This window comes from Drepanopeziza brunnea (genome assembly GCF_022702325.1).
Source record: "Drepanopeziza brunnea f. sp. 'multigermtubi' strain 214-2 chromosome Unknown ctg2, whole genome shotgun sequence".
NCBI lineage: Eukaryota > Fungi > Ascomycota > Leotiomycetes > Helotiales > Drepanopezizaceae > Drepanopeziza > Drepanopeziza brunnea.
Genome location: NW_027094065.1, coordinates 3,422,453 through 3,442,681, shown reverse-complemented (window position 1 = coordinate 3,442,681; position 20,229 = coordinate 3,422,453). Strand labels below are relative to the sequence as shown.

At 48.4% G+C, this 20,229-nt stretch overlaps 6 protein-coding genes across 6 annotated transcripts; 1 reads left to right on the top strand and 5 right to left on the bottom strand.

Annotated features, from left to right (window-relative positions):
• Positions 1–159: 159 nt before the first annotated feature.
• Positions 160–1,650, top strand: L3040_002072 (uncharacterized protein; the record flags this gene model as incomplete). The annotated part of the gene is made up of 2 exons (XM_007290715.2): positions 160–824; positions 873–1,650. 2 exons carry the CDS (start codon positions 160–162, stop codon positions 1,648–1,650), a joined length of 1,443 nt encoding a protein of 480 aa, XP_007290777.2.
• Positions 1,651–3,399: 1,749 nt separating this feature from the next.
• On the bottom strand, positions 3,400–4,962 carry L3040_002071 (uncharacterized protein; the record flags this gene model as incomplete). Its single annotated transcript, XM_066156999.1, has 5 exons — positions 3,400–3,660; positions 3,755–4,464; positions 4,518–4,601; positions 4,652–4,783; positions 4,836–4,962. 5 exons carry the CDS (start codon positions 4,960–4,962, stop codon positions 3,400–3,402), a joined length of 1,314 nt encoding a protein of 437 aa, XP_066012997.1.
• A 1,088-nt stretch (positions 4,963–6,050) lies between these two features.
• On the bottom strand, positions 6,051–7,508 carry L3040_002070 (uncharacterized protein; the record flags this gene model as incomplete). Its single annotated transcript, XM_007290713.1, has 4 exons — positions 6,051–6,165; positions 6,221–7,064; positions 7,114–7,332; positions 7,439–7,508. 4 exons carry the CDS (start codon positions 7,506–7,508, stop codon positions 6,051–6,053), a joined length of 1,248 nt encoding a protein of 415 aa, XP_007290775.1.
• A 2,189-nt stretch (positions 7,509–9,697) lies between these two features.
• L3040_002069 (uncharacterized protein) lies at positions 9,698–11,446 on the bottom strand (the record flags this gene model as incomplete). The annotated part of the gene is made up of 3 exons (XM_007290712.1): positions 9,698–10,171; positions 10,299–10,376; positions 10,481–11,446. 3 exons carry the CDS (start codon positions 11,444–11,446, stop codon positions 9,698–9,700), a joined length of 1,518 nt encoding a protein of 505 aa, XP_007290774.1.
• Positions 11,447–13,402: 1,956 nt separating this feature from the next.
• On the bottom strand, positions 13,403–16,984 carry L3040_002068 (uncharacterized protein; the record flags this gene model as incomplete). The annotated part of the gene is made up of 2 exons (XM_007290710.1): positions 13,403–13,593; positions 13,645–16,984. The coding sequence occupies 2 exons, from the start codon at positions 16,982–16,984 to the stop codon at positions 13,403–13,405; spliced, it is 3,531 nt and encodes a 1,176-aa protein (XP_007290772.1).
• Positions 16,985–17,402: 418 nt separating this feature from the next.
• On the bottom strand, positions 17,403–19,168 carry L3040_002067 (uncharacterized protein; the record flags this gene model as incomplete). The annotated part of the gene is made up of 4 exons (XM_066156998.1): positions 17,403–17,465; positions 17,513–17,901; positions 17,956–18,556; positions 18,611–19,168. The coding sequence occupies 4 exons, from the start codon at positions 19,166–19,168 to the stop codon at positions 17,403–17,405; spliced, it is 1,611 nt and encodes a 536-aa protein (XP_066012996.1).
• Between the last annotated feature and the right edge of the window lie 1,061 nt (positions 19,169–20,229).

Here is a 20,229-nt window from a genome sequence, read left to right as displayed (position 1 = left end):
CCTGCATCTCAACTGCAAATTCCAATAAGACTCCCCCAATTTCGAGCCTTCCTCAAGCAAGTATGGCAAGAGCCATCCTTCGAGCCCTTTATATAATCTGTCAAACGCCCACATCTTCGTGTCTCTCCAAACTCTTCCACCAAACACACAGCCACAACGATGACCGATACCGCCACGATAAAACCAAATGACGCCGAGATGAAGAAATCACGCGCAATGTCTGGCCGGAGATCAGACGGGCCTGCGGGCTCGTCGAGCCGTCGCTTGCCTCACCACTACAATGCCAATCCTCAAGGCAATCCTCACAATCACCCGAATCTCCATCGGATATACACCGGTATCCAGCCAGCAGGAGAGAGTGGCAGATCTGGCATCAATGCCCAGATGTTCTTCAAGATCTGTTGGCGCTCCACCAGCAGAGCATCTCGAATCTGCAACATCTTCTGGCCCGTCGTTCCAGCAGCCATTGCAGTCGGCCACCTGCGGCCCGACCTTGGCCTCGTTGTCTTCATCCTCAATTACATCGCCATGATCCCTTGTGCTAACTTGATTGGCTTCGCTGGTCAGGAGCTAGCTAGAAAGCTACACAAGGTCTTTGGCGTCTTGCTCGAGACAACCCTGGGGTCGGTCGTTGAAATCGTCCTGTTCATGGTCCTGCTCAAGACCGACCAATTCGCCGTTATCCAGGCTGCCATCCTTGGATCAGTCTTAGCTACTCAGCTCCTTTGTCTTGGTATGTGTTTCGTGGTTGGTGGGCTTCGCCACAACGAGTTGAACTTCAGCGAGGTTGTTGGTGAAGTGGGAAGCGACTTGCTGTTGACTGCGTGTGTCCAACCTTCCTGAAAAATGGTCACCATGCTGATGATTTTCAGCGGGTTTGGTCTAATTGTCCCTGCTGCATTTCACACTGCCGTTTCTAATGATGGCCGCACTTCACCGGAGGAAGTTTCAGACAAAGTCCTCCACATATCACGGATCTCGTCCATTCTCCTGATCATCGCCTATGTCGTCTACACCTACTTTCAAATCCGTACCCATGAGAGTATTTACGATGCGATTTTCGAGGAAGACGAGCACATGCCTGACCATCATGAAGACGGCACAAAGAAAAAGCTGACCTTCACTGAGTGCATCCTTGCTCTTACCGTTGCCATCACACTGGTGTCGCTTATCGCCATAGCCTTGGTTGAAAAGATCGAGTTCATTGTTCATACCCGAGGCATATCGGACAGCTTCATAGGTCTTATCCTCGTCCCACTGGTTGAAAAGTTTTCAGAGCATCTCGGTGCCATCGACGAAGCTTGGGACAATCAAATGAATATGGCACTTGCACATGTTCTCGGCGCAACCATCCAGACTTCTCTCTTCAATGGCCCCCTCGTTGTTCTCGTCGGATGGGCATTGGACAAGCGCATGGATTTGAATTTCGACCTGTTCAACATCATTGTTCTGATTCTGGGTATCCTGGTGGTTGGTAACTTCCTAAGAGACCAGAAGTCCAACTACCTCGAAGGATCTCTTTGCGTTATAGTTTATGTTAACATCGCTATTGCCGCGTATTTTTACCCCAATCCTCTTCCTCAAGGTCACAGTGGATACCTAGGAGGTGCGGCTTTCGATTCGAATTCTCAAACGGTTCTTGGTATGTGATTACTAGAAAATTTATGTGAGGAACAGCTCGAGGGGCCATTTTGATAGCAGCATCAGGTATTGCTTTTGTCAGGAGATGATTTACTTTTTGGGGGCAGGTATGTCTTGGAATTCCCTTGTGAATTTTGGCGGAACTAGAAAAAGTTTCAGTTGTAGTCGCATTTATAGCGATGGGACTAACAGAAATAAATTAATGTGTATAGCAACTTGTAAGACTACATCCATTGATGTCTCGGTAGACTATAGCAGAATGGAAACTTGTTTACCGTTCCTATGGAAAGAACCTTTTCTAATATACAGATGCAAGGCAAATTGCCCGGAAAGCCGAAAACAAATCGAAGACAAAGATGAGGAGAGATAGCACAATATCTCCCCGTATAAATGAAACTGCCTTACTACCAGAGCGTAGAACAGGCAGCAAAGCCCCTTGTCCATCCAGTCGATGATGGTAAGTACCTGCCCACGCGCTCTTGCTGTGTCTGGTGTATCAAGTCTGCGTGATCCCCTCTCGGTCCCTCTCAGGCAGTATGTGTTTTTCTCTAAAAAAAAAGAAGGAAATTTTTAGAAATGGAAAAGACTGAGAGATGAATTGAAATGAGATGAAATGAAATACATTTGAAGGAGGAGAAGAAGAAGAAAGAAAGAAAGAAAAAGAGAAAGAAAGAAAATAAATAACTGGTATAATTCGACAGCTTGAGAGATTGAGAGCACGGGGACGTTAGGACGTTTGGGGGATACGGGACGGGAAAGCTAGCTAGCGGCCTCTGATTTCTCGAGGTTGGACTTGCGGGGGGTTGGGTATGTGGATGAGACGGAAGGTGGGGGGGGGCGCCACGCATCTGGCAGATGTTGTGGAAAAAGAAAACGAAAAACGAAAAATAGAACGATTTTGTTTTTCTGCTCCAGTGAGTCGGCGTGGACCTAGGTAAGAAGACAATGCGGTGCACTGCTGTGAGGCTTTATCTCCCCCCTTCCCTTCCGAAGGCGAAGGCAGGAGATTTTTCTGTGGGTTTGGATTCGGGAGTGCTCTGGCTAGCTAGCTAGCTGGGTTGGCGTTTGGCCGAGGGGGCTGGGCAAGGAAGTAAGTAAGTAAGTAAGTAGGTAAATAAGTAGGTGAGAGAGGGAGGGGATTGTGATACTGCCTGACGGATAGGATACAGCTGAGTGCAGGCAATAGATATTTAGGAGGGGAGAACTTCGTGACTAGCTGGGCTTTCCGTCTTAGGACAGACGGGTTTGCAGCAGGCAGCTGCATGAGATCTTGGGCGAAGGGCTAAGCGAAATGCCAAAACACTTGTATAGGGAACATTTGAATTTTGTTAACGTCTATCTGCACTATGGTATTGGATACGGGAATTGATTGCAAAGGCATCATAGAATATAAATGCATGTTCCTCCGTAATAGATTTACCTTATGCTAATCTAGGAAAACTTATCGCGCTTAGGCGATGTTTTTCCGTCATCTTCGGCGCAACTGACTTACATTCCCTGGTCTTTGTGCTTCCTAATCAATCCGACTGCTTGATGAGTATGATGGTTCTCAAACTATATACGACTCCGAAATACTCTTAAATGATCCCCCCCCCAAAAAAACTCCAAATATTTCTACAATGATTCAGCAAGACAAAACGGGGCCCATGGTATCCAAGCAACGCCCAAGACCTAATACCCAAGACCCAAACGGGACACCCTACTTGAGATGGCCGCAACCATATCCCTCAAGTGCTTTGAAGTCCGCCGCTACCCCTCTCATGCGTAGTATTGGTCATCGACGTACTTGACCTGGAACAGATGCTTTTCGTTCATTTCTCCGACCTTGATCCAGAAGCAGCGGATGGCCATGCGCGAGCCACCCTTGATCGAGTCAAACTCAAGCTGAACGGTCTTCTCCCCGCCGCTGGGCTCTATATATTCAAGGGCGTCGACAAGCGTGAACTTCATCTTGGTATGCAAGTAATCGATAATCATCTGACCATCCATCGTAGCTGGGCCGGTAATCTCGAAGCGACGCTATTTGACATGTGTCAGAAATTGTATTTGTGCTATGGTGCTTCCAAAGAGGATTTTGCGAGCAAGATGGGATAGGGGGATCGGGTGTACATACGGTCTGGAAGAACTTGCTTGGCTGAACGGGGCGTGCTTTATCTCTGCTCTCGCTTACGGCAAGTCTCAGACCACGGATCCAGACCCCGGACGTTCTACATCTCAGTAGAAAGTTCTTGGCAGCCTGGGGCTCCTTGAAGGTTAGAGAGACGGCAGCGGTCCAGCATGAGCGGGAACCATCGTCGAAAGGAGCCTTCCACACGCTGTTGCAGATGGGGCCCTCAGAGACGGCCGAAAATACTTCCTTCTTTGATGTTTTCGGGTGTATGTTAGAGATGAAGACGCTGCAGTTGTAGGCCTCTGGGCAGAGCGCGTTCTCCAGGTGGCTTTGGTCGATATCACCCCGGTAGTGTGTGAGATCTGGGTCGATTCCAGCATCTAGGGCACGCCTTCTCATATCTTGACTTATCGGTCGTGGTTGGTCCATAAGGGCAAAAGAAGGTGCGAATGCCTCATGTTGGTAGAGCTTCGTTTTGTCTGATGGTTCAGTAGTCGTGTTGATCGAAGAGTATGAGGTATTACGAGTTGGGCGTGTGATTCGGTCATCGGAGAAGGTAGAGGATATGATTCGGCTGGATGCCGAAGATGATTCTCCATCGCCCTCATGGAGCCATCTGAGAGGAACATCGCCGTTGAACATGAAGTAGGGTGTTCCATCAATGATGTAATCGGGCTGGAGGTTCGGAAAGTGCACACTCATTCCCTTCCATGCTGTTTTAGACCGTTAGCAATTGAACGAGCTGAGTCTATGGACCCTTCCTTACCACCAGTATTCTTCAGAAAGTCGACGTATTTTCCAAGTCGGCATCTCTCATCCTCGTCACAAATGCGATGATGCTCTTCGATGACTTGAGAATGTTAATACGAGGGCGCGCTGATAGCACCCTGAAGCACTCACCTCCGTTTCTCATACCCAGTGGTACATATCGTATCTTGAACTCGAGGGTACTCTTCTCCTTAGGCCAGAATGCTGGATCATACATTCCCAGGAGAGCGGAGGGGTTGCGGATCAAGACTTCGATGTTTCGCGCTTCATAATGGTCAGTATCAGTAGTAGGTACTGGTATTCTCAAACAGCTTACTATCATAGAGATCGATACTCTCAATACTAGCAACGGGATCAAAGCGTGAGGCGGGTTGAGTCGATGGCATAGTAGCGAGCGCAAGGCCTGAGGGTATCAGCTGCTGAGATCTGGAGCTGCGCGACATGGGTGCAAGTTGTTCTGGTACTCGAGTATGAAGGTCGTACTGTACCGAGCTTCGCGATCTCTGCGATGCACGATGTATCGATTTCGTTACTTCGAGAAAAGTCCTTCCTCGAACAAGGCGCGTCGCGTTAATATGTGGAAGCCTCTGGCTCGCTTAATCTTGGCACTAGTGCCTGGGTCGACCGCTAAAGTCACCAAGTCAATAGGTTGACATAGCCTATTTACCACCTTGCTACCCCGCCGCAACTCTTCCGCCTTCATTCTCATTCAATTCGATATGCCGCAGATACTTTGGTGGTATATTATACTCCACTGACAGAGCCGCTTTGCAATAGGAAAATGTATCATTCAAACGCCGCGACAACAAGCCCCCAGTCGAGAGCATTGGAAAAGGCGCGAAGATTCCTGGTGGAACTCTCCAAGGCAACACTTAAAATCCAAACTCAATTCAAGAATACCTGTTGCTGGATTGATAGGTCGCTGGCAAAGTAACTCGGAGATCATGCAGCACAGCGCAGCTTACGGAATCTTTTCCAATATACCGGTTTGTTTATATATTTCTTCCGGCGCCTATCTCAGTGTCCAGCCAGCTTTCAATACTATTCAACAAAGTTGCAAAACAATAGTAACGTTAGATCCAATAGTCCTGCTTTTAGGCTCTATATGTTACGAAATGGTTACTATTTACCACATTTGACACGGTAAAAGATAACTAAGCTTCCAGTACACAGCACATTATTGATTGTGGCCCTCTATATAGTCTGTCTACAGCTCTATCACGCCCTATCATTACTTGAACTACGGGCGGAATCCTGGCAACTGGGCACGATGCTGATCGGAACCTATTGGTCCTCTGGGTTTGGGACATTATTGGAAGCTAGAGGCCTCGATCCCGTGCAAGCACAACGCATGGAAGAGCGCAAAAAGGCTGGAGATCATGTTTGAAAATTCATGCATGAAAAAAGATGATCTGGTTACGCTGATGCTAATACAGAGACTTTCTCAATATTCCGCTTGAACAATAAAGACATGAATGATTCATCATGACTTCGAGCCCGCCAGCAAAGTACCGATACAGTTACGAACTCGTCAATCTCCACAAGGATCTGGCGCGAATTTGACGGTAATCTGACCTAAATCTCCGTGATCAACAATATGACCAGCGTAGAGGCGGTATGCTTCTCTCGATCCTCCAATAATTTCCCTACACAACAGTCAGCGATTTCTTTCGTTATGTAGCTTCGGTTTTCGGCACATACAAGAAGTGAAACTGGACCTTCTTTCTATCTCCAATAACCTTTTGCTGCGGATACAAGAATTTGAATTCGTATTCAGAGAACAAACGCCTGATCTTGTTGCCATCTACCATATGAGCAGGGCCTTCAATCTCCAGAACCCGGGTCTGGTGCAAGAGCTCCGTTGGCCAGGGGTATGTCTTCATTTCTGCTGGCCTAACCTCGGCCTGTTTCCCACCAATCACAATACCCATATTGCCGCGTTTGAGAAATTCGACTGCACTCTGACGCTTCTTGAAAATTACGTAGGCGACGTGAGAAGTTCGCTCTGGAGGGTGGGCTAGCTTCAGCCCGAGGAACACAAGTCCTCCTTCGTGAATGGAGTCGATAATGTCACTTGTGAACACTTTTTCAGGCAAGTTGGATATTTTCACTTGGCAGTTGAGATTCTCAGGACAGCCTCTGACGAGTCTGATCTTAGAGGCCCTCACCTCATCATAGAATTCGGGACCTAGCCCAATTCCTGCTTCTTCTTGCATGCGCGCGACCTGTGGAGAGCTGGAATTTGGGCTTAATTGTAACCCCTCCTCAGGTTGCGGCAGGACAGTTTGGCTAAGCACCGAGCTACTTAAAGTGCTGGATGAAGGACATGACCCAAAAGGATTTAATAAAGTTGAACACTCTGAGTTGACCAGTGATGTTGCAGGAGAGTGGAAATCAAATATTTGAAAGGCAGGTGGCGCAGTATCTCTTTTTGTTCTCCATTGCAAGGGTCGATCGTAGCCCGTCCTAGGTGGACTTGAACAGCCCATTGGGTACGTATCGTCGACTTTGAGATTCGGGAAACAGATGGCAAATCCAGACCACACTGTATAGAAATTCAGCGAAATAAACTCTGGTAAAGCACGAGCACTCACACCCATTTTGCCAAAGTTGGTCAATGGCAATTGCCAACCTACGCCTTTCTTCTTTCCCGTCGAATCGTGCCTCTTCACTTTCCATAAAGATAAACTTGTCATGTCTGGACAAGCTAGTTGCGTCCACTTTGTCTCGATATTCGGACAGTTCGTTGAGGCGCCTCTGATACCCGTTTATCTCCCAGGGGGGCCAAGGTTGACGGACAAAACTTTCTAGGACTGCTTGACGAGTAAGAAAACGTACCCAGCAAGTATTTTTGTATACATCACGAAGTCACTCATGGTCAGAAAATAGGGAGTGGAGCTCTTGTAGAACAATGCTTACTAGCCGCTTCGCTGGAGTTGATCTTGTACACTTCACCAGGTCTCTTGCCTTCTGCCTTGAGGATCAACATGGCTTCGATTGTTTCCGGCTACGGCATTCGTAAGAAACTCGCAGCACAGTACTCTGAGGAGGAGACAGATCCGACGATTTGCAGAATCGAAGCAGCGGGAATGCAGGTCGGAAGTGCCCCGAGGTGATTCAGGTTCGGGCAGGGAGCGGGCAGGCGACTATCTGTTTATAATGAATACAAGCTCGCACAAGTATAATATGGACATGCGCTTATTGAAGAAAATAAAGATTGGAGAACGATTGAAATTTCGAGTCTCTTGCAGTGGCTCACTGACTGAGAAGGTTACGGTTGCATGCAGATGATTGACTGGGAAAGGCTTGCTTGCGTAAAGGAAGTGGCGAGTCTTCCACTCGCGGCTTCCACCCTAAACCCTGTCTAAACGATGTAAATCTGATCACCTGGTAATAGCTATCGTTGTATCGAAGAAAATCCTTGGGCCGAGCAGATAGCATGCGTTCAGTGAAAGTCAACCACTGCCCGGCTACCAGCTGTCGATCTGAGCGTTGGGTGGCAGAGTTTAATGCAGTGCACATCGAGCACCTACTTCTTGATGATTTATAATTTGATATTCCACTCGGTCCGCCAAAATAGATCTGCCGCTGGTCGAAGTAGAGCATTTGAGCGTTTTCAGGGCTGAAGAGAAGCTCGCGTTTAAACCTTGGCCTGGGGAGATTCTCAGCCATTCTTTCGTCGACAGCAACATTTCGAGGAGTAGTGATGTGTATGATAAGATTGAGAATTACAGTCGCACACATAAGCGGAATCTCCACCATCTTTCAACTCGTTCAGTTTAAGCTTTGCAGTCCAATGTCAGTTTATGGACACGGCAAATTGGGGGTCCCTATATCGCATAAGTGATTTCATGGATAGGATTAGCGATGATTCGGTTCACAGTCAACGCATTCGAGTTGCGACTCGGCTAAAATGTACCGATGAAGGCAGCTCGAAACTTATAGTACCGGCGAGATCGGTCCGTGGGAGCGCAAGATTAATATACCAAAAATCGAAATCTCGTATTTGCAGGAATGCCTCACCATTCATTGGATTGCTATCTCAACTGCCCCTTTCTGGTGTGGAGCAAATCAAGTGATCGATCCGACTTGAGATTATCCCAATGAGATTTCCAGTGCCAGTCATTAGTAAATGTTGGGAAAGAAATATAAAATGCTGGGTTATTCTCCTTTATAATGGTAGCTGCTACAGGGCTCCAGGGCATACCAGCTGATTCTCTGTTCAGACTAGGCCGGATGCCAAGGTTGCAGGCGAGATGATATTCAACGACACTCCTCAAAATCGAAGTTTGTCAAGTCAATCAGCTTGACTGTGTGCTATATTTCTTCAGAGTTTGTTTCTTAGAGTCACGGATGCATGAAATACGAGGCATTTTTTCTCTTAATTCAAACCTTTTTGAGTCCTTCGCTCAGCAAGTAAGTGCTTCGGACTTTGTTTTTGTTAGAATATTGGAATGCCGCCTATATTCCATTGTATGGACTAGCCTCTCGGCTGTTCCCTTAGGTACACCTGTACTATAGCTCTCAGTAGTCTCACACCTAATCTACTACACCTTCTGCACTCCTGATTCTATGAGTTTTTCCTTTGAATCAAGTGGAACTTGTATTGTAAGCGGGACACCAGGCTGCTATGATGGATTATTGAAAGCTTTTATGACGGCTCTTTTTCTGCTACGGCCTGAAAATAGAATTATACTGATAGAATCTAGAAGAGAAGTAAAAAAGTATAGAGTCTAAGGTCTCGAGAGGTAGGAGATATAAAGACTGGAACAAGGAGCTGAGTACCTAATTAGCGCTATTCCAGATTCTAATACATATTCCCGAATTACAACTATCCATCGACGAGCTAAGTCTTGAGTCTTTGGGGTGACTTCTTGGATCTTTACTCCAGTACTTTTGTGCATATCAAGTTACCACGGGCTAAGACCCTCCTGACTCCATAGCCGAAGGTTGTCTAGAAGGTGACCTGTCCAAATCCCAATTATGTAACATGATCAATCAATTCTCTTTCATTTCGATACAGCTTGCTGCTGAAAATCGAAGGGGCTTTACAAACCCCAAAAATTATTTGGGTTCAGAAATCTCCGTCATATCATCCAATATCCCAAATTCAAGAACAACATCCCTGGTCCTGAGCCAGTATCTCAAGGAAAAAAGGTGGATACAGCCCCAAACGTCTCAGAACAGACGCAATGCATGCTGCTCCAAAGCCCGCGCTGCCCGACTTCCACATGGATCAAGACCATATGATGGTTGAACGAATCCGACGAACTCTTCTTGTGCTCGAATGGCTCCCATACAAGCTTGAGACTGACCGGACATCCGAACAAAATTGAACTGCAAGATCTTTCTGTGGGGATTCTGGCAAGGCAGCTCGAAAACGCGGTCCCATTGGAAAACACAAATCTTGCGGAAGTACTCGTACCAAAATGCCATTGTCGTCATCTCTCCAGGGCCGACGATGTCGAGTACCAGAACACGGGACTGGCCAGAATTGTTGCGAAGGGATCCGTCTCGGTTGTACTTCAAGAAGAGTCTAAATTCAAGTATATAAATGCCTTGCTCGGCCTTGCTCTTGAAGGCAGCGGCCGCCTCTGGAGTCATAAATGCCAATTTTGCAGCGGCAGTGCTATGCTGGGAATCCGGAGGCACCTTTAGGAGACGGGGCAGTCAGTAAGTGTCCATCTAAGAACGTGTCGAGAAGGGGAGAAGAGACATCTTCAGGTTTGTTGGGAAAAGTAGGAAGAATCAGGGAGAGATCAATGGCCCTATTGCCTACCATATGCAGGCATTGAACAGCTCCGGTGTCAATTTGGTCAAAGAGCTCGGAAACGTGGATCGTTGAAGGAATGTTCCACTTGCACGAAGGTTAGCCTCAGCATCCAGGATATTAATAATCCTGAAGATACCTCGGGCCAAGCCCCCAGATACCAGGAAGGAAAGATAGAAGTAACAACTTACAAGCCACAGGGTACAGTTATATGCATCTGCTAGGAGAGCAACCTGTTTTTGGCTGACACAAGAGGTTATGTTACCTCGGTATCTGAGTGAAATATCAGAACTCCCTGCAAAAGGATTCACACCATTCTGCCCAGCAACCATGTTTGTCGGCTTGAAATTACGAGGGCTGGGTGGCCGGACAGCCATCGAGCCTGCAGGATGTAATGAGATGCCGCCTTCTTGTAGAGCGAATGATGGAGTTGCGTCTGAACGAAGAAACGGGCCTGCACTCGGTTCAATTATGGACTGTTGTTGGCTCCATGAATCTGGTGAAGTGAAGCCTTGGAATGGCGCACAATCATGACTTGTCATTGGTGGAGATGTCCAGTCGGTCAAAATTCCATCTGCGACAACTCTTTGGTACCCATCGAGAAATAGTGGGGGGCTTCTTGAAGGTAAGTTCCGCGCCTCTCCTGGGAAATTGAATCCACGATAGCCCGATGGAAGAGCACTTGTGCCATCTCGGAGGCTGGCGATGAGACTCCTAGAAGCTGCACTCGACGTGCTGCTACCGGATGCATGAATGGTCGGTTTGACCTTCAGCGGTGACCCAATAGGACCGAAGTCTGGGAAAGGTTGATAGGGAAGACCTGTATGGCTGATAAGTGGATCGTGGTATCCTGTATGAGCAAATTCATCAATCAAACGAAGTGGAGCTTGCGGGTACACCTGGGTGTTGGTGGCCAAGGTATAGGGAGCCCGATGCGAATCCCGCGAGTTTTGATATAATTCGTCTTCCTGACGGAGCTCCTTGCCTTGTATTTGGGTTCGAAGCCGTAAATCATCGGATTCGCTCTGCTGGACGTCACTGGCCAAGCCATCGAGGGGACTTGGGGCATATCGGTGCTTGTAATCTTGAAATGCGATCCAGAACAGGGCATCGGCTGCCTCCTCATCTGAGGCTGCATTTGTCTTCGAGACATTCATCGTGTTTTGTCGTGGTTTTGATGTCGATAGTGCAGTCGTTCGGTCCAAAGTACCAAATTTGAGGATGGGCCGACAGTAGCTGATAGTTATGTAAAAGATGCAACCCGTATAAATAGGCTATCCGAGACTTCTAGCCTTGGATCAGAAACGGATCGAGGTGAGGTCAAACGATCAGGCATTGACACTGATGATACGAGGCTCTACCAGCTTTGCCCCTTTGTTTTCTTGGATTCCAAGGGCCGAGAAAGACGGAAAAATCGAGAAAACGCTTCAGGTGAGGAGATGGGTCTCGGCCATTCGAAAAGGTTGGCAGAAAATACGGAAGGAATCTCATCAAGGACATTTTAGGGGGACCTACCAAGGTCTACACCCGCTCTAGCGGCACCGAGACAAATCCAAAGCGCGCTTTCGATGAATGTTAGTCTGCTTCGACTCTCCAGGGCAGCTCTTGCTCTGACCTAGAAGTTCCGAGTATGAAATGTTGGAGAGATAGTATGATGTCCGAGTTGGGTGAAACTGACCAGTTGCTAGTCGGATTTCTTTCATATTCGAGATGCATCTAAAAAAAATCTGGGGCCAGAACCCGCAGATTAGAGACCGACCAGGTTTAAACAAACTGTCTTTCAATCGTCACGGCCGCTGCTGTTTTATTTTTAATCACGTTTAAAGTTTTGTCAGCATGAAATGCACGTGTATATATCTTTCCAATGATAACTTCCCCCAGACTAGTTTCTGCGCAGAATTTTTATCTTACATAAGCTGATCTCAGTACCTATTTCGGATATACTTGCCCAAGTATCTGGTCCTCAACTCTAATCTATATGATCTTGTGCTTTGGTGGCTCTTGAAGCATTCTACTCGGTAGGAATGGCTGCACAGACCTGTCGGTCTATGACGGGAAGGTACGAGACGTAGCAAAGCCAAAATATCCACCCGAAGACAACTGGTTCCAAAGCCATGTGCTGAAAGGTGATTGGGCCGATGGAAGAGCTCGATGCCGACGAGATCGCGGCGATATTCCACCAGGACATCAAGTTCGAGCTGGTGAACAGACATGAGGCGGTTCATGTGAAGGGAGTCAAGACGATCGCGCTCCACTTCCAGAGCATCCTCGGGCAGTCTCGCGCTGCTATGGTCTTTCATAATACCTGGGTACTTTGGCAATACAACTCCGAACTTCGAGGCACATTTCTTTCTAGGTGGATATGTGGACAGCGAGACACAAACTGGAGTCTGTCCAGATGTGATTGTATTGTAAGAGTAGAAGACAACAAAAATACTGGATAAATAGCGTAATGATTGCCATGCCGTATTTTCAGAGTGATGGTTCTGGATGTCCTTAAAACTTTGAGCAGAAGCAAGTTTTGTGCTCATGGGTTAGGTGAAAAAACAACCTGCTGGCTCTTATCCAACTTGACAGCAAGATATAGCATGGGAAAAAGAAGGACGAAGGGACGTTAGCCATACACCTCGCTTAATTTAACAAGGGCCGATTCTTGGATGGGCGACTCTGGTTAGTTCTGCGCAGGGCCAGTTGCTGGGCTCTCTAGTTTTCCGCATCCTCTACCACCTTGATTTCTTTACCTCAAAAAATATTTCTCCAGCTCGATCTATATGTCTTAATCTTGTTCTTATTGGCTCCTGCTTCGCCATGGTGCTATCGATCGACTCTCGCGCCCCGATTTTAGGTGAACGGAAACGGTGGTTTCGTTTTGTGAAGCCCGATGAATATTCATGGAGTCGAGGTGGAACCCAATAGGTCTCTTTTGAGTGCTCCATACTGACTCATTTTTCTCAAGCCGTGGTCTTACCTTTGAGGGCGGCCTCGCGCGGGTCTTGATGAGCCGATGATTCTCAAATCAGTACGCACAAGCGAGGTGCGACGTCACGCTATCACCGGGTGCTTCTTAAAGATGCATTTTCATGTATCGTAGCTCATTAGGTATCTCGACATGATCAATCCTCAGGCTCAGCTTTGATGGCCACCTCCGTCTCCACACCATCTTCATCGAGCCTCCCAACTACAACATGAGCCCTCTTATTACGACCCGCGCCAGGCTCAGTAATTTCAACAGTCCTGCCTTTTGGAAGAACAGGCTTCGCAAGCACGACAGTCTCGATGCCAGCCGGGCCCAACTCCTCGGGTCCTGCTCAGCTATTAGTACAGTCGCAGAACATACCATGATGGCGAGTCTTACCCATGGGAAGTGCATCGATATCAATCTCCATATTGAGCAAACTCTTCAAAATGACCTCGCTGCCCGCCTTACTCATGACCTCGTTTGCATGCTTGCACTGCTCACTCGTTACACACTCCTGACACCCCTCGTAGCAATGACACGCCTCAACCCTCCTCACTGCTTGCTTCAGCAGTAAGTCAATGAACTCGAAGGCTTTGGTACTGATTCCTGATCCGCCTGCTCCACCTTTCGCGTCATAAAAGGTCAGGCGGGCGGGTCGTTTGCGAGATGTTTCCTTCTGTGCAAATTCTTTCTGTGGAACTTTGCATTCGGTGCGCACGTCGCCGGGCATGCTGACCACGAAGTTGGGCATGAGACTGAGGATTGCATGTTCGGCGGCGTGGATGGCTCCTGCCACGTTGAGACGGCGCCCGACTAGTATTTCGAGAGCTTGCTTTGGGACATCTAGCCACATGCCCTTGCTGAATATGACGACGGGTGGATTGTCTACTTGTACCGCATCGAGAATTCGCCGGCGTTTGTCAATCTTGAAGAAGCCAAAGACTGTCTGTTGGATCTTGATTTGTCCGTAGAAAGCGCGTGAGAGGGACTTGGGTATCCGGCGAATGGCTTCAGTCTCGATTGGATCGATGTCTGTGAAGTCACGTTGCTGAGTGGTCCAGTCTACCTTGACGAGCTCCACCTTGGCAATTTTTCGCTCTGGATTAAATTCCTTTACCAGATATGTGTTTCCCTGATGCAAGAATATGCCGCCATCGTATAGAGTAAAGAACGCTCGAGACGCTTCAAGCTCTTCAAGCACAACATTCTGGCCGTGAGTGATGTTTATGATCGCGAAATGGTCTTCTTCTGTGTCTCGGATCGAGACGTACTTGGATGGTAAAGGGCGAAATCGATCATGGCAGTGGTAGAAACCAAGCTCATCTTTGATCATTCGTTCTTCTGCCAGTTCTGGGAGCATCTTCCCGAAGTATGCAGAATCTTCATTTGGACGAATCGGCATTTCGTAGGCAGCGCACTGGACATGGCCTTCCAGTACTAAAAGATTCTGCAAGTCAACCTGCAGTTCACAATTTGGCTTTGTAAAGATCTCGTCCGGGTTTTGCATATAGAACTGGTCCGTAGGGAAACAGTCTCCGATCAAGACAGATAAAGAGTCCTTGTTTCGACGCCCAGCTCTACCACTCTGTTGTCGGAGGTTTGAGATCGAGTATGGAAACCCTACTGTAATGACTGCATCGAGTGATCCGATGTCGACTCCCAGCTCTAGGGCAGTAGTAGCGACGATCCCCATCAATTTCCCCTCAAACATCTCGCTCTCAATCCGACGTCTATCTTGAGGCGTGTAGCCGCCTCGATATCCCATTACTCGAGCCATACATTCCGATCGTTCGAGATTGGCAAGCTCTTGCTTCACAGCCCCCACCAAAACCTCGCAGCCCTTTCGTATCCTACAGAATGCGATAACCCGCACACCACGTAATATCAGCTGGCAGAACAGTCTTGCCGCCTCAGCCATGGTATCTCCTCGACCACTTGCCGGATCTCCAGGATCTTTAAATGGTGTATTCCAGCACAGGAACTCTTTGCGTCCAGATGGCGACCCATCGAAATCCGTCAATTTCACATCTTCGATTCCGAAGATGGTCTTGAAGTGCTCCATGGGGTTCGCAACTGTAGCAGAACACGAAATGAACTTGATATGACGGTTTCCTACCGCCGCACAAATCCTCCTCAGTCGGCGCATGATCAATGCAACGTGCGAGCCGAAGAGTCCGTTATAGACATGAATCTCGTCGACTACAACATACTTGAGGTTCTGTAGGAAAGTCCGCCATTTCTCCTCTTGCGGGAGGATGGTAATGTGAAGCATATCGGGATTGGTGATGATAATTCTACCCTCCTCTCGAATTAGATTTCGATCACTCATAGGAGTGTCGCCGTCAAATGTCTCCACGATGGTTTGTTCGAGACCGGTCATGAACCTCATCATCTCCTTAAGACTTCTCCGTTGGTCTTGGGCCAATGCTTTGGTGGGGAATATGTACATGGCTCTGGTATTATGATCTTTTTCGAGTTCATGTAGGACCGGAAGCTGGTAGATCAACGACTTTCCAGAGCTCGTTGAAGTGGAAACGACGACATGGTGACCATCATGTAGATTGTTGATAGCCTCAGCTTGGTGAGCATATAGCTGTGTGATGTTCTTGGTATTGTACAAGGCATTCACAAGATCTTGACTGAGCTGGAAATTGAGGTCACCATAGATAGCTTCTTGCGGATCAAAGACTCGATGACCGTCTGGAACAATCTGCTGGGTATACCACTCGCTTTCCCTGATTTCGCTAACAATCTCCGAAATCATCTTTCTCTCTGTTGGGATAGTTTTGGGCAGAAGACTGGCGTCAGGCTTCGGTGACGTAATCCGTGAGTAGGAAGGCTCTGGAATGTACAGTTTGGCCTCCGAACATAATGTATCCTCGGGGTCTATGTTCTCAGCCTCACAGCGGTTCAGGAAGGCATTGATAGCACTTGTAAACTTGCGGTTTCGCTTCTCAATCAAAGTCATCATCTGCTTCTGACTGAACACTGGCATCTTCAGGTCCTCGTCCCGTAGCTTTCTCGTAGCCTTAGTAGCTTCCCCCGTCTTCTTATCCTTGACCTGACGCTTCAGATCGCCATCCAGAAACTCGAAGAAAAGAACTTCTTTGCCATCTCCTGTTACATTTCCACCATATCCCAGTCCTTCGGCGCCAGTGATGCCTCCCACAGAGGCATCTGGAGCCGGGCCAGCTGCGTGCCATGTTTTAGCTCTGCCTCCCTTGAATGTGTCGTCTCTCTCGGAGCCCCTCACATCGACCTGCAGCATCGCCTCATCCACATAGGAGAAGTTCATCCCACCAGGACGCAGAGCCACGATCCGCGCAACATCCTCAATGCTCAGCTCCCGCTTTGTATGTCCCTCCACAGCCGATTTAATATTGTCGAAAGTTGTAGCAAGGTGTTTGCGCGTAGAGCAGAACGTGAAGACGAGGTTCAGCGCGCGATGAGTCTTTTCGAGCGACTGGAAGGAGGCAGGCCATGGGACAGCACTGTTAACAGGGGTTGATAGCGTAGAGGCGTTCCGCGATAGTTTAGGGGGCGGTTTTGGCTTGGGAAGTCGTTGTGGCTTCGTGCCACCATCGTGGGCTTTTGTAGCAACCGTTGATGTGGTCGAGACGGCTTCAGAGCCAGCTTCGGACGGAGCTGGAGATTCCTCTTCTGATTCCTCGACTTGTTTTCGCTTGCGTTTTCTAATTATCTGGTTAGATACAGTGGCAGCCTGTAGTTTTGCCATGGCGAAGGTTTACTTGAGTCAGGACGTCGCTCATGTTTTTGAACGAGACGCGACGGGATTTGGCCACACGAGAGCACGTGCATCTCACATGGAATGTTAAAATAGGGAGAGAGCACATCAGAGGTCATGCGTTTAGTGTAATTTTACCCATAGTATTCTATAGATAGCTGAGAGCGTGCTGAATGCACAACAATCCACGTTCCATCAAATCCGTCACCCGCATCACCCTTCCCAACCGCGCTTATGCTGCCTTTGATATGCCAAACTCCTACAAAGTTCAAAAGTAATAGAAAGTCATCCCCCCCACGCCCAAAGAAAGCCTTCACAAGTTGGTGTATCTCTAGAACGAAAGAAAACAAAATTGTGGGTATGTTTTGAGGTATTTGATCAGCGGCGGCCTTCCCCCGAGCGTAAGTATTCATAATGCATGTTGGACAGATGCCAACTCGGTTCTGAATATTCTGGCATTTGCTTCAGACATCTAGAATTGGTTAGCCAATGTTCACTGCAAGAAGAGGGAATGCTTGCTCTCAAAAGCATATTGATGGGCGTCGGCTCCTTGTCACCCTCGAATGCAGTAAATATGATCTGGGCGGCGCTGGTCGATGGCTTGTCCTTGAACTCCATAGCTCGGACAATGACGGTGTTGAGAACAACTCGGTGGGTGTTCTCTTGACGCATGATGAGACGAGCAACTCGAGGGCCCGTTGCTCCTTCGTCATCATCCTCCAGGCCAGATGCATCGAATGAGCCGGGTATCGGTACACCGTTGTCATCGAAGCTGACACAAGACTTTGGCACATTGATCTTGAGCGTACCGACTCCACGTTCCTTCCAGCCAACCTCCTTTGACTCTATTGCGAAGAGCTTCGCTCGCACTTGGAGCAATGTAGCCTCACCAGCTTCTCCATCATCAACTGGTAGATATGTTACTTTCTCGTTCCACACGTTGCGCCTCTTCAAAGTCTTACCTTTACTGGGCTTTCCCTTCTTCTTCTCTTCGTGGACAGCAGGTGCACTCTCTTCGTCATCTGTAACAGCGCCTCCATCACTATCATCCACATCGGCTCCATCGTCTTCATCACTGTCTGGTGCTCCAAAGGCTCTGGCTGGCTTACTCGACAATGATTCGTCGTCTTTCCCAGGGGGTGCAGCGAAACTCGACAGCTTGGCCCCCGATCCACCTCCAAATCCATTGCCTGAGTTAGCGCCGAAAACACTGCCACTTGCAAGGCCCGCAAATCCAGAGCTTACTCCGCCGCCAAAGCCAAACCCCGAAGCTGGTTTGTCTCCAGAAGCAAGTCCAAATCCGCTTGTAGTTGAGGCTGAGCTCGCAAGCTTTGTCCCGGATAATGCGCCGAAGCCAGATGTTGCAGGTTGTGTGCCACTACTGAATATGCTGGGTTTTGCGGCACCGATGCTTCCAAAGGGGGAGCTTGAGGAGGCTGCAAGAGACGCGAAGCCAGAACTAGCAAACGCAGAGGCAGATGTTTTGGGGGCAGGGATTTCTTTCGTTGGGGACTTCGCGGTCTCCTCGTCGGTCACTTTAAGGTCAGCTGAAACTTTCTCGGGCTGTAAAACAGGATTAGCCTATGATTTCTTGATGATAACAGAGCTATGGCCTACAGCAGCTTCTGTCGATTTCTCCGCAGACTTTGATAGCTCCTCCGATGTATCCCGAGGCCTCTTCTTCTCTGGCCCTGACCTTGTCATTCGGTTTCCATTTGCGACGCTGCCATCAGCCGAAGATCCTGGCTCGTCAACATCGTCCCCCGAATCCTGCGCATCCTCGTCCGCGTCTCGTCCTCTCTTCTTCTTCGGGGAAGATAAACGTTCCCTCAGGTCCTCGTCTTGAGAGTCTGCGTGCTCGGCCTCGGCCTCTAGCTCCGGCGTGCTCACCTTTGCGTTCTCCTGCATGACCTTGTCTTCAGCTGCAGGCACGTCTGCAGGATCATGGACTCGAGGAGCCGCCGCCTTGTCAGAAATGGTGGTGTGCTTCAACTCCTCACTGGCGGCCATTGTTGCTGGGTCCTCCTTGTGTGAAGATGTTTGCTCGTGCCGCTTATCTCCAGCCATGACGATTGTCCGCGCTGGCAAGTCGGGATTGGGTTCGGGTTGGCAATTTAGAATGGTGTTTTGTTCAAAGATCGTGGGAACAATTACAGGTTCTTCTGGCGCGGACATAGCGGTGTAGCTCCGATCAACATCAAAAAGGATTTGTTGGTGGTGTTGATCAGTATTGCTTGGAGAGGAGTTGCGTTGAGTGCGTTGTCCTGCCCCTCTTCTTCTAGCTCAAAGAACGCGATTGTGCAAATGTCTCGAGGCTTTGCGCTAAGCTAAGGCTTACCTAGTCGACAGGGGTATGGGTTGGGCTATCAGTTAGTAAGGCCAGCCGACGACGACGACAACAATAACTTGAACTTCCTTCACCTTTACACCCATATTATTCCCTTGGAGCGTCGGAGTAAGCTCTACCATACTTTATCAATCATATTCCTTACCTTTCTTCATTCTTGCATGATGTTGTTATCTTCTCCATTTTCCTCACCTTCAACTTTGCAAGCCTCTTGGATTGGAGTATTTGCTACCAGTTTACAAGAGACAAATTCCCCAGCTGAGATTACCCGTGGGATGGAATGGAAATAGTACCCTCACACGGGAGACAGAGGATCTGAGTGGCCTGAATGGAAAATTGGAACAAACGCGAGCCGTTTCGGCGTGATCATGGCATCGCCACCAAATTCACAGCCCTTTTGTTCTATATTTACTTCGTACATGGCTTTTAGTTCCGGACATAAACACGACTTTTGCCCTGCTGCCAACTTGTTCCTCTGCCTCGCTGTGCGACTATGTGCACCTAGCAATGTTATGCCAAATTCTCTTTTTCTCGCTTATCTTTTGATATAGCTCGGATCCAAATAGCCACCTTTTCTTGAAGCGAGACGTCGAACTCTAACTTGGGCCTCGGAAGACATCTCATCTCACCCGGGTTGTTAACATGGGAAAGGGGCCCCTGCGATCCGATGTTCTTGGTCGCCACTGCTCGATTGCCGAGTTCAGAGAAAGTGCTACTAATGCATGCTTCTGTGCCAGTCGGGTGTGGCGGTGAAGTCAATTATGTTGGCTATTCGGCTGAGCCTGACCCCGTACATACCTTGAACGCCATTCCTCGCGTCGTGCTTAGGACGCAAATACATAGTCAACATCGTCTATCTACAATGTCATCGTCTCAATGCTCCTACAAA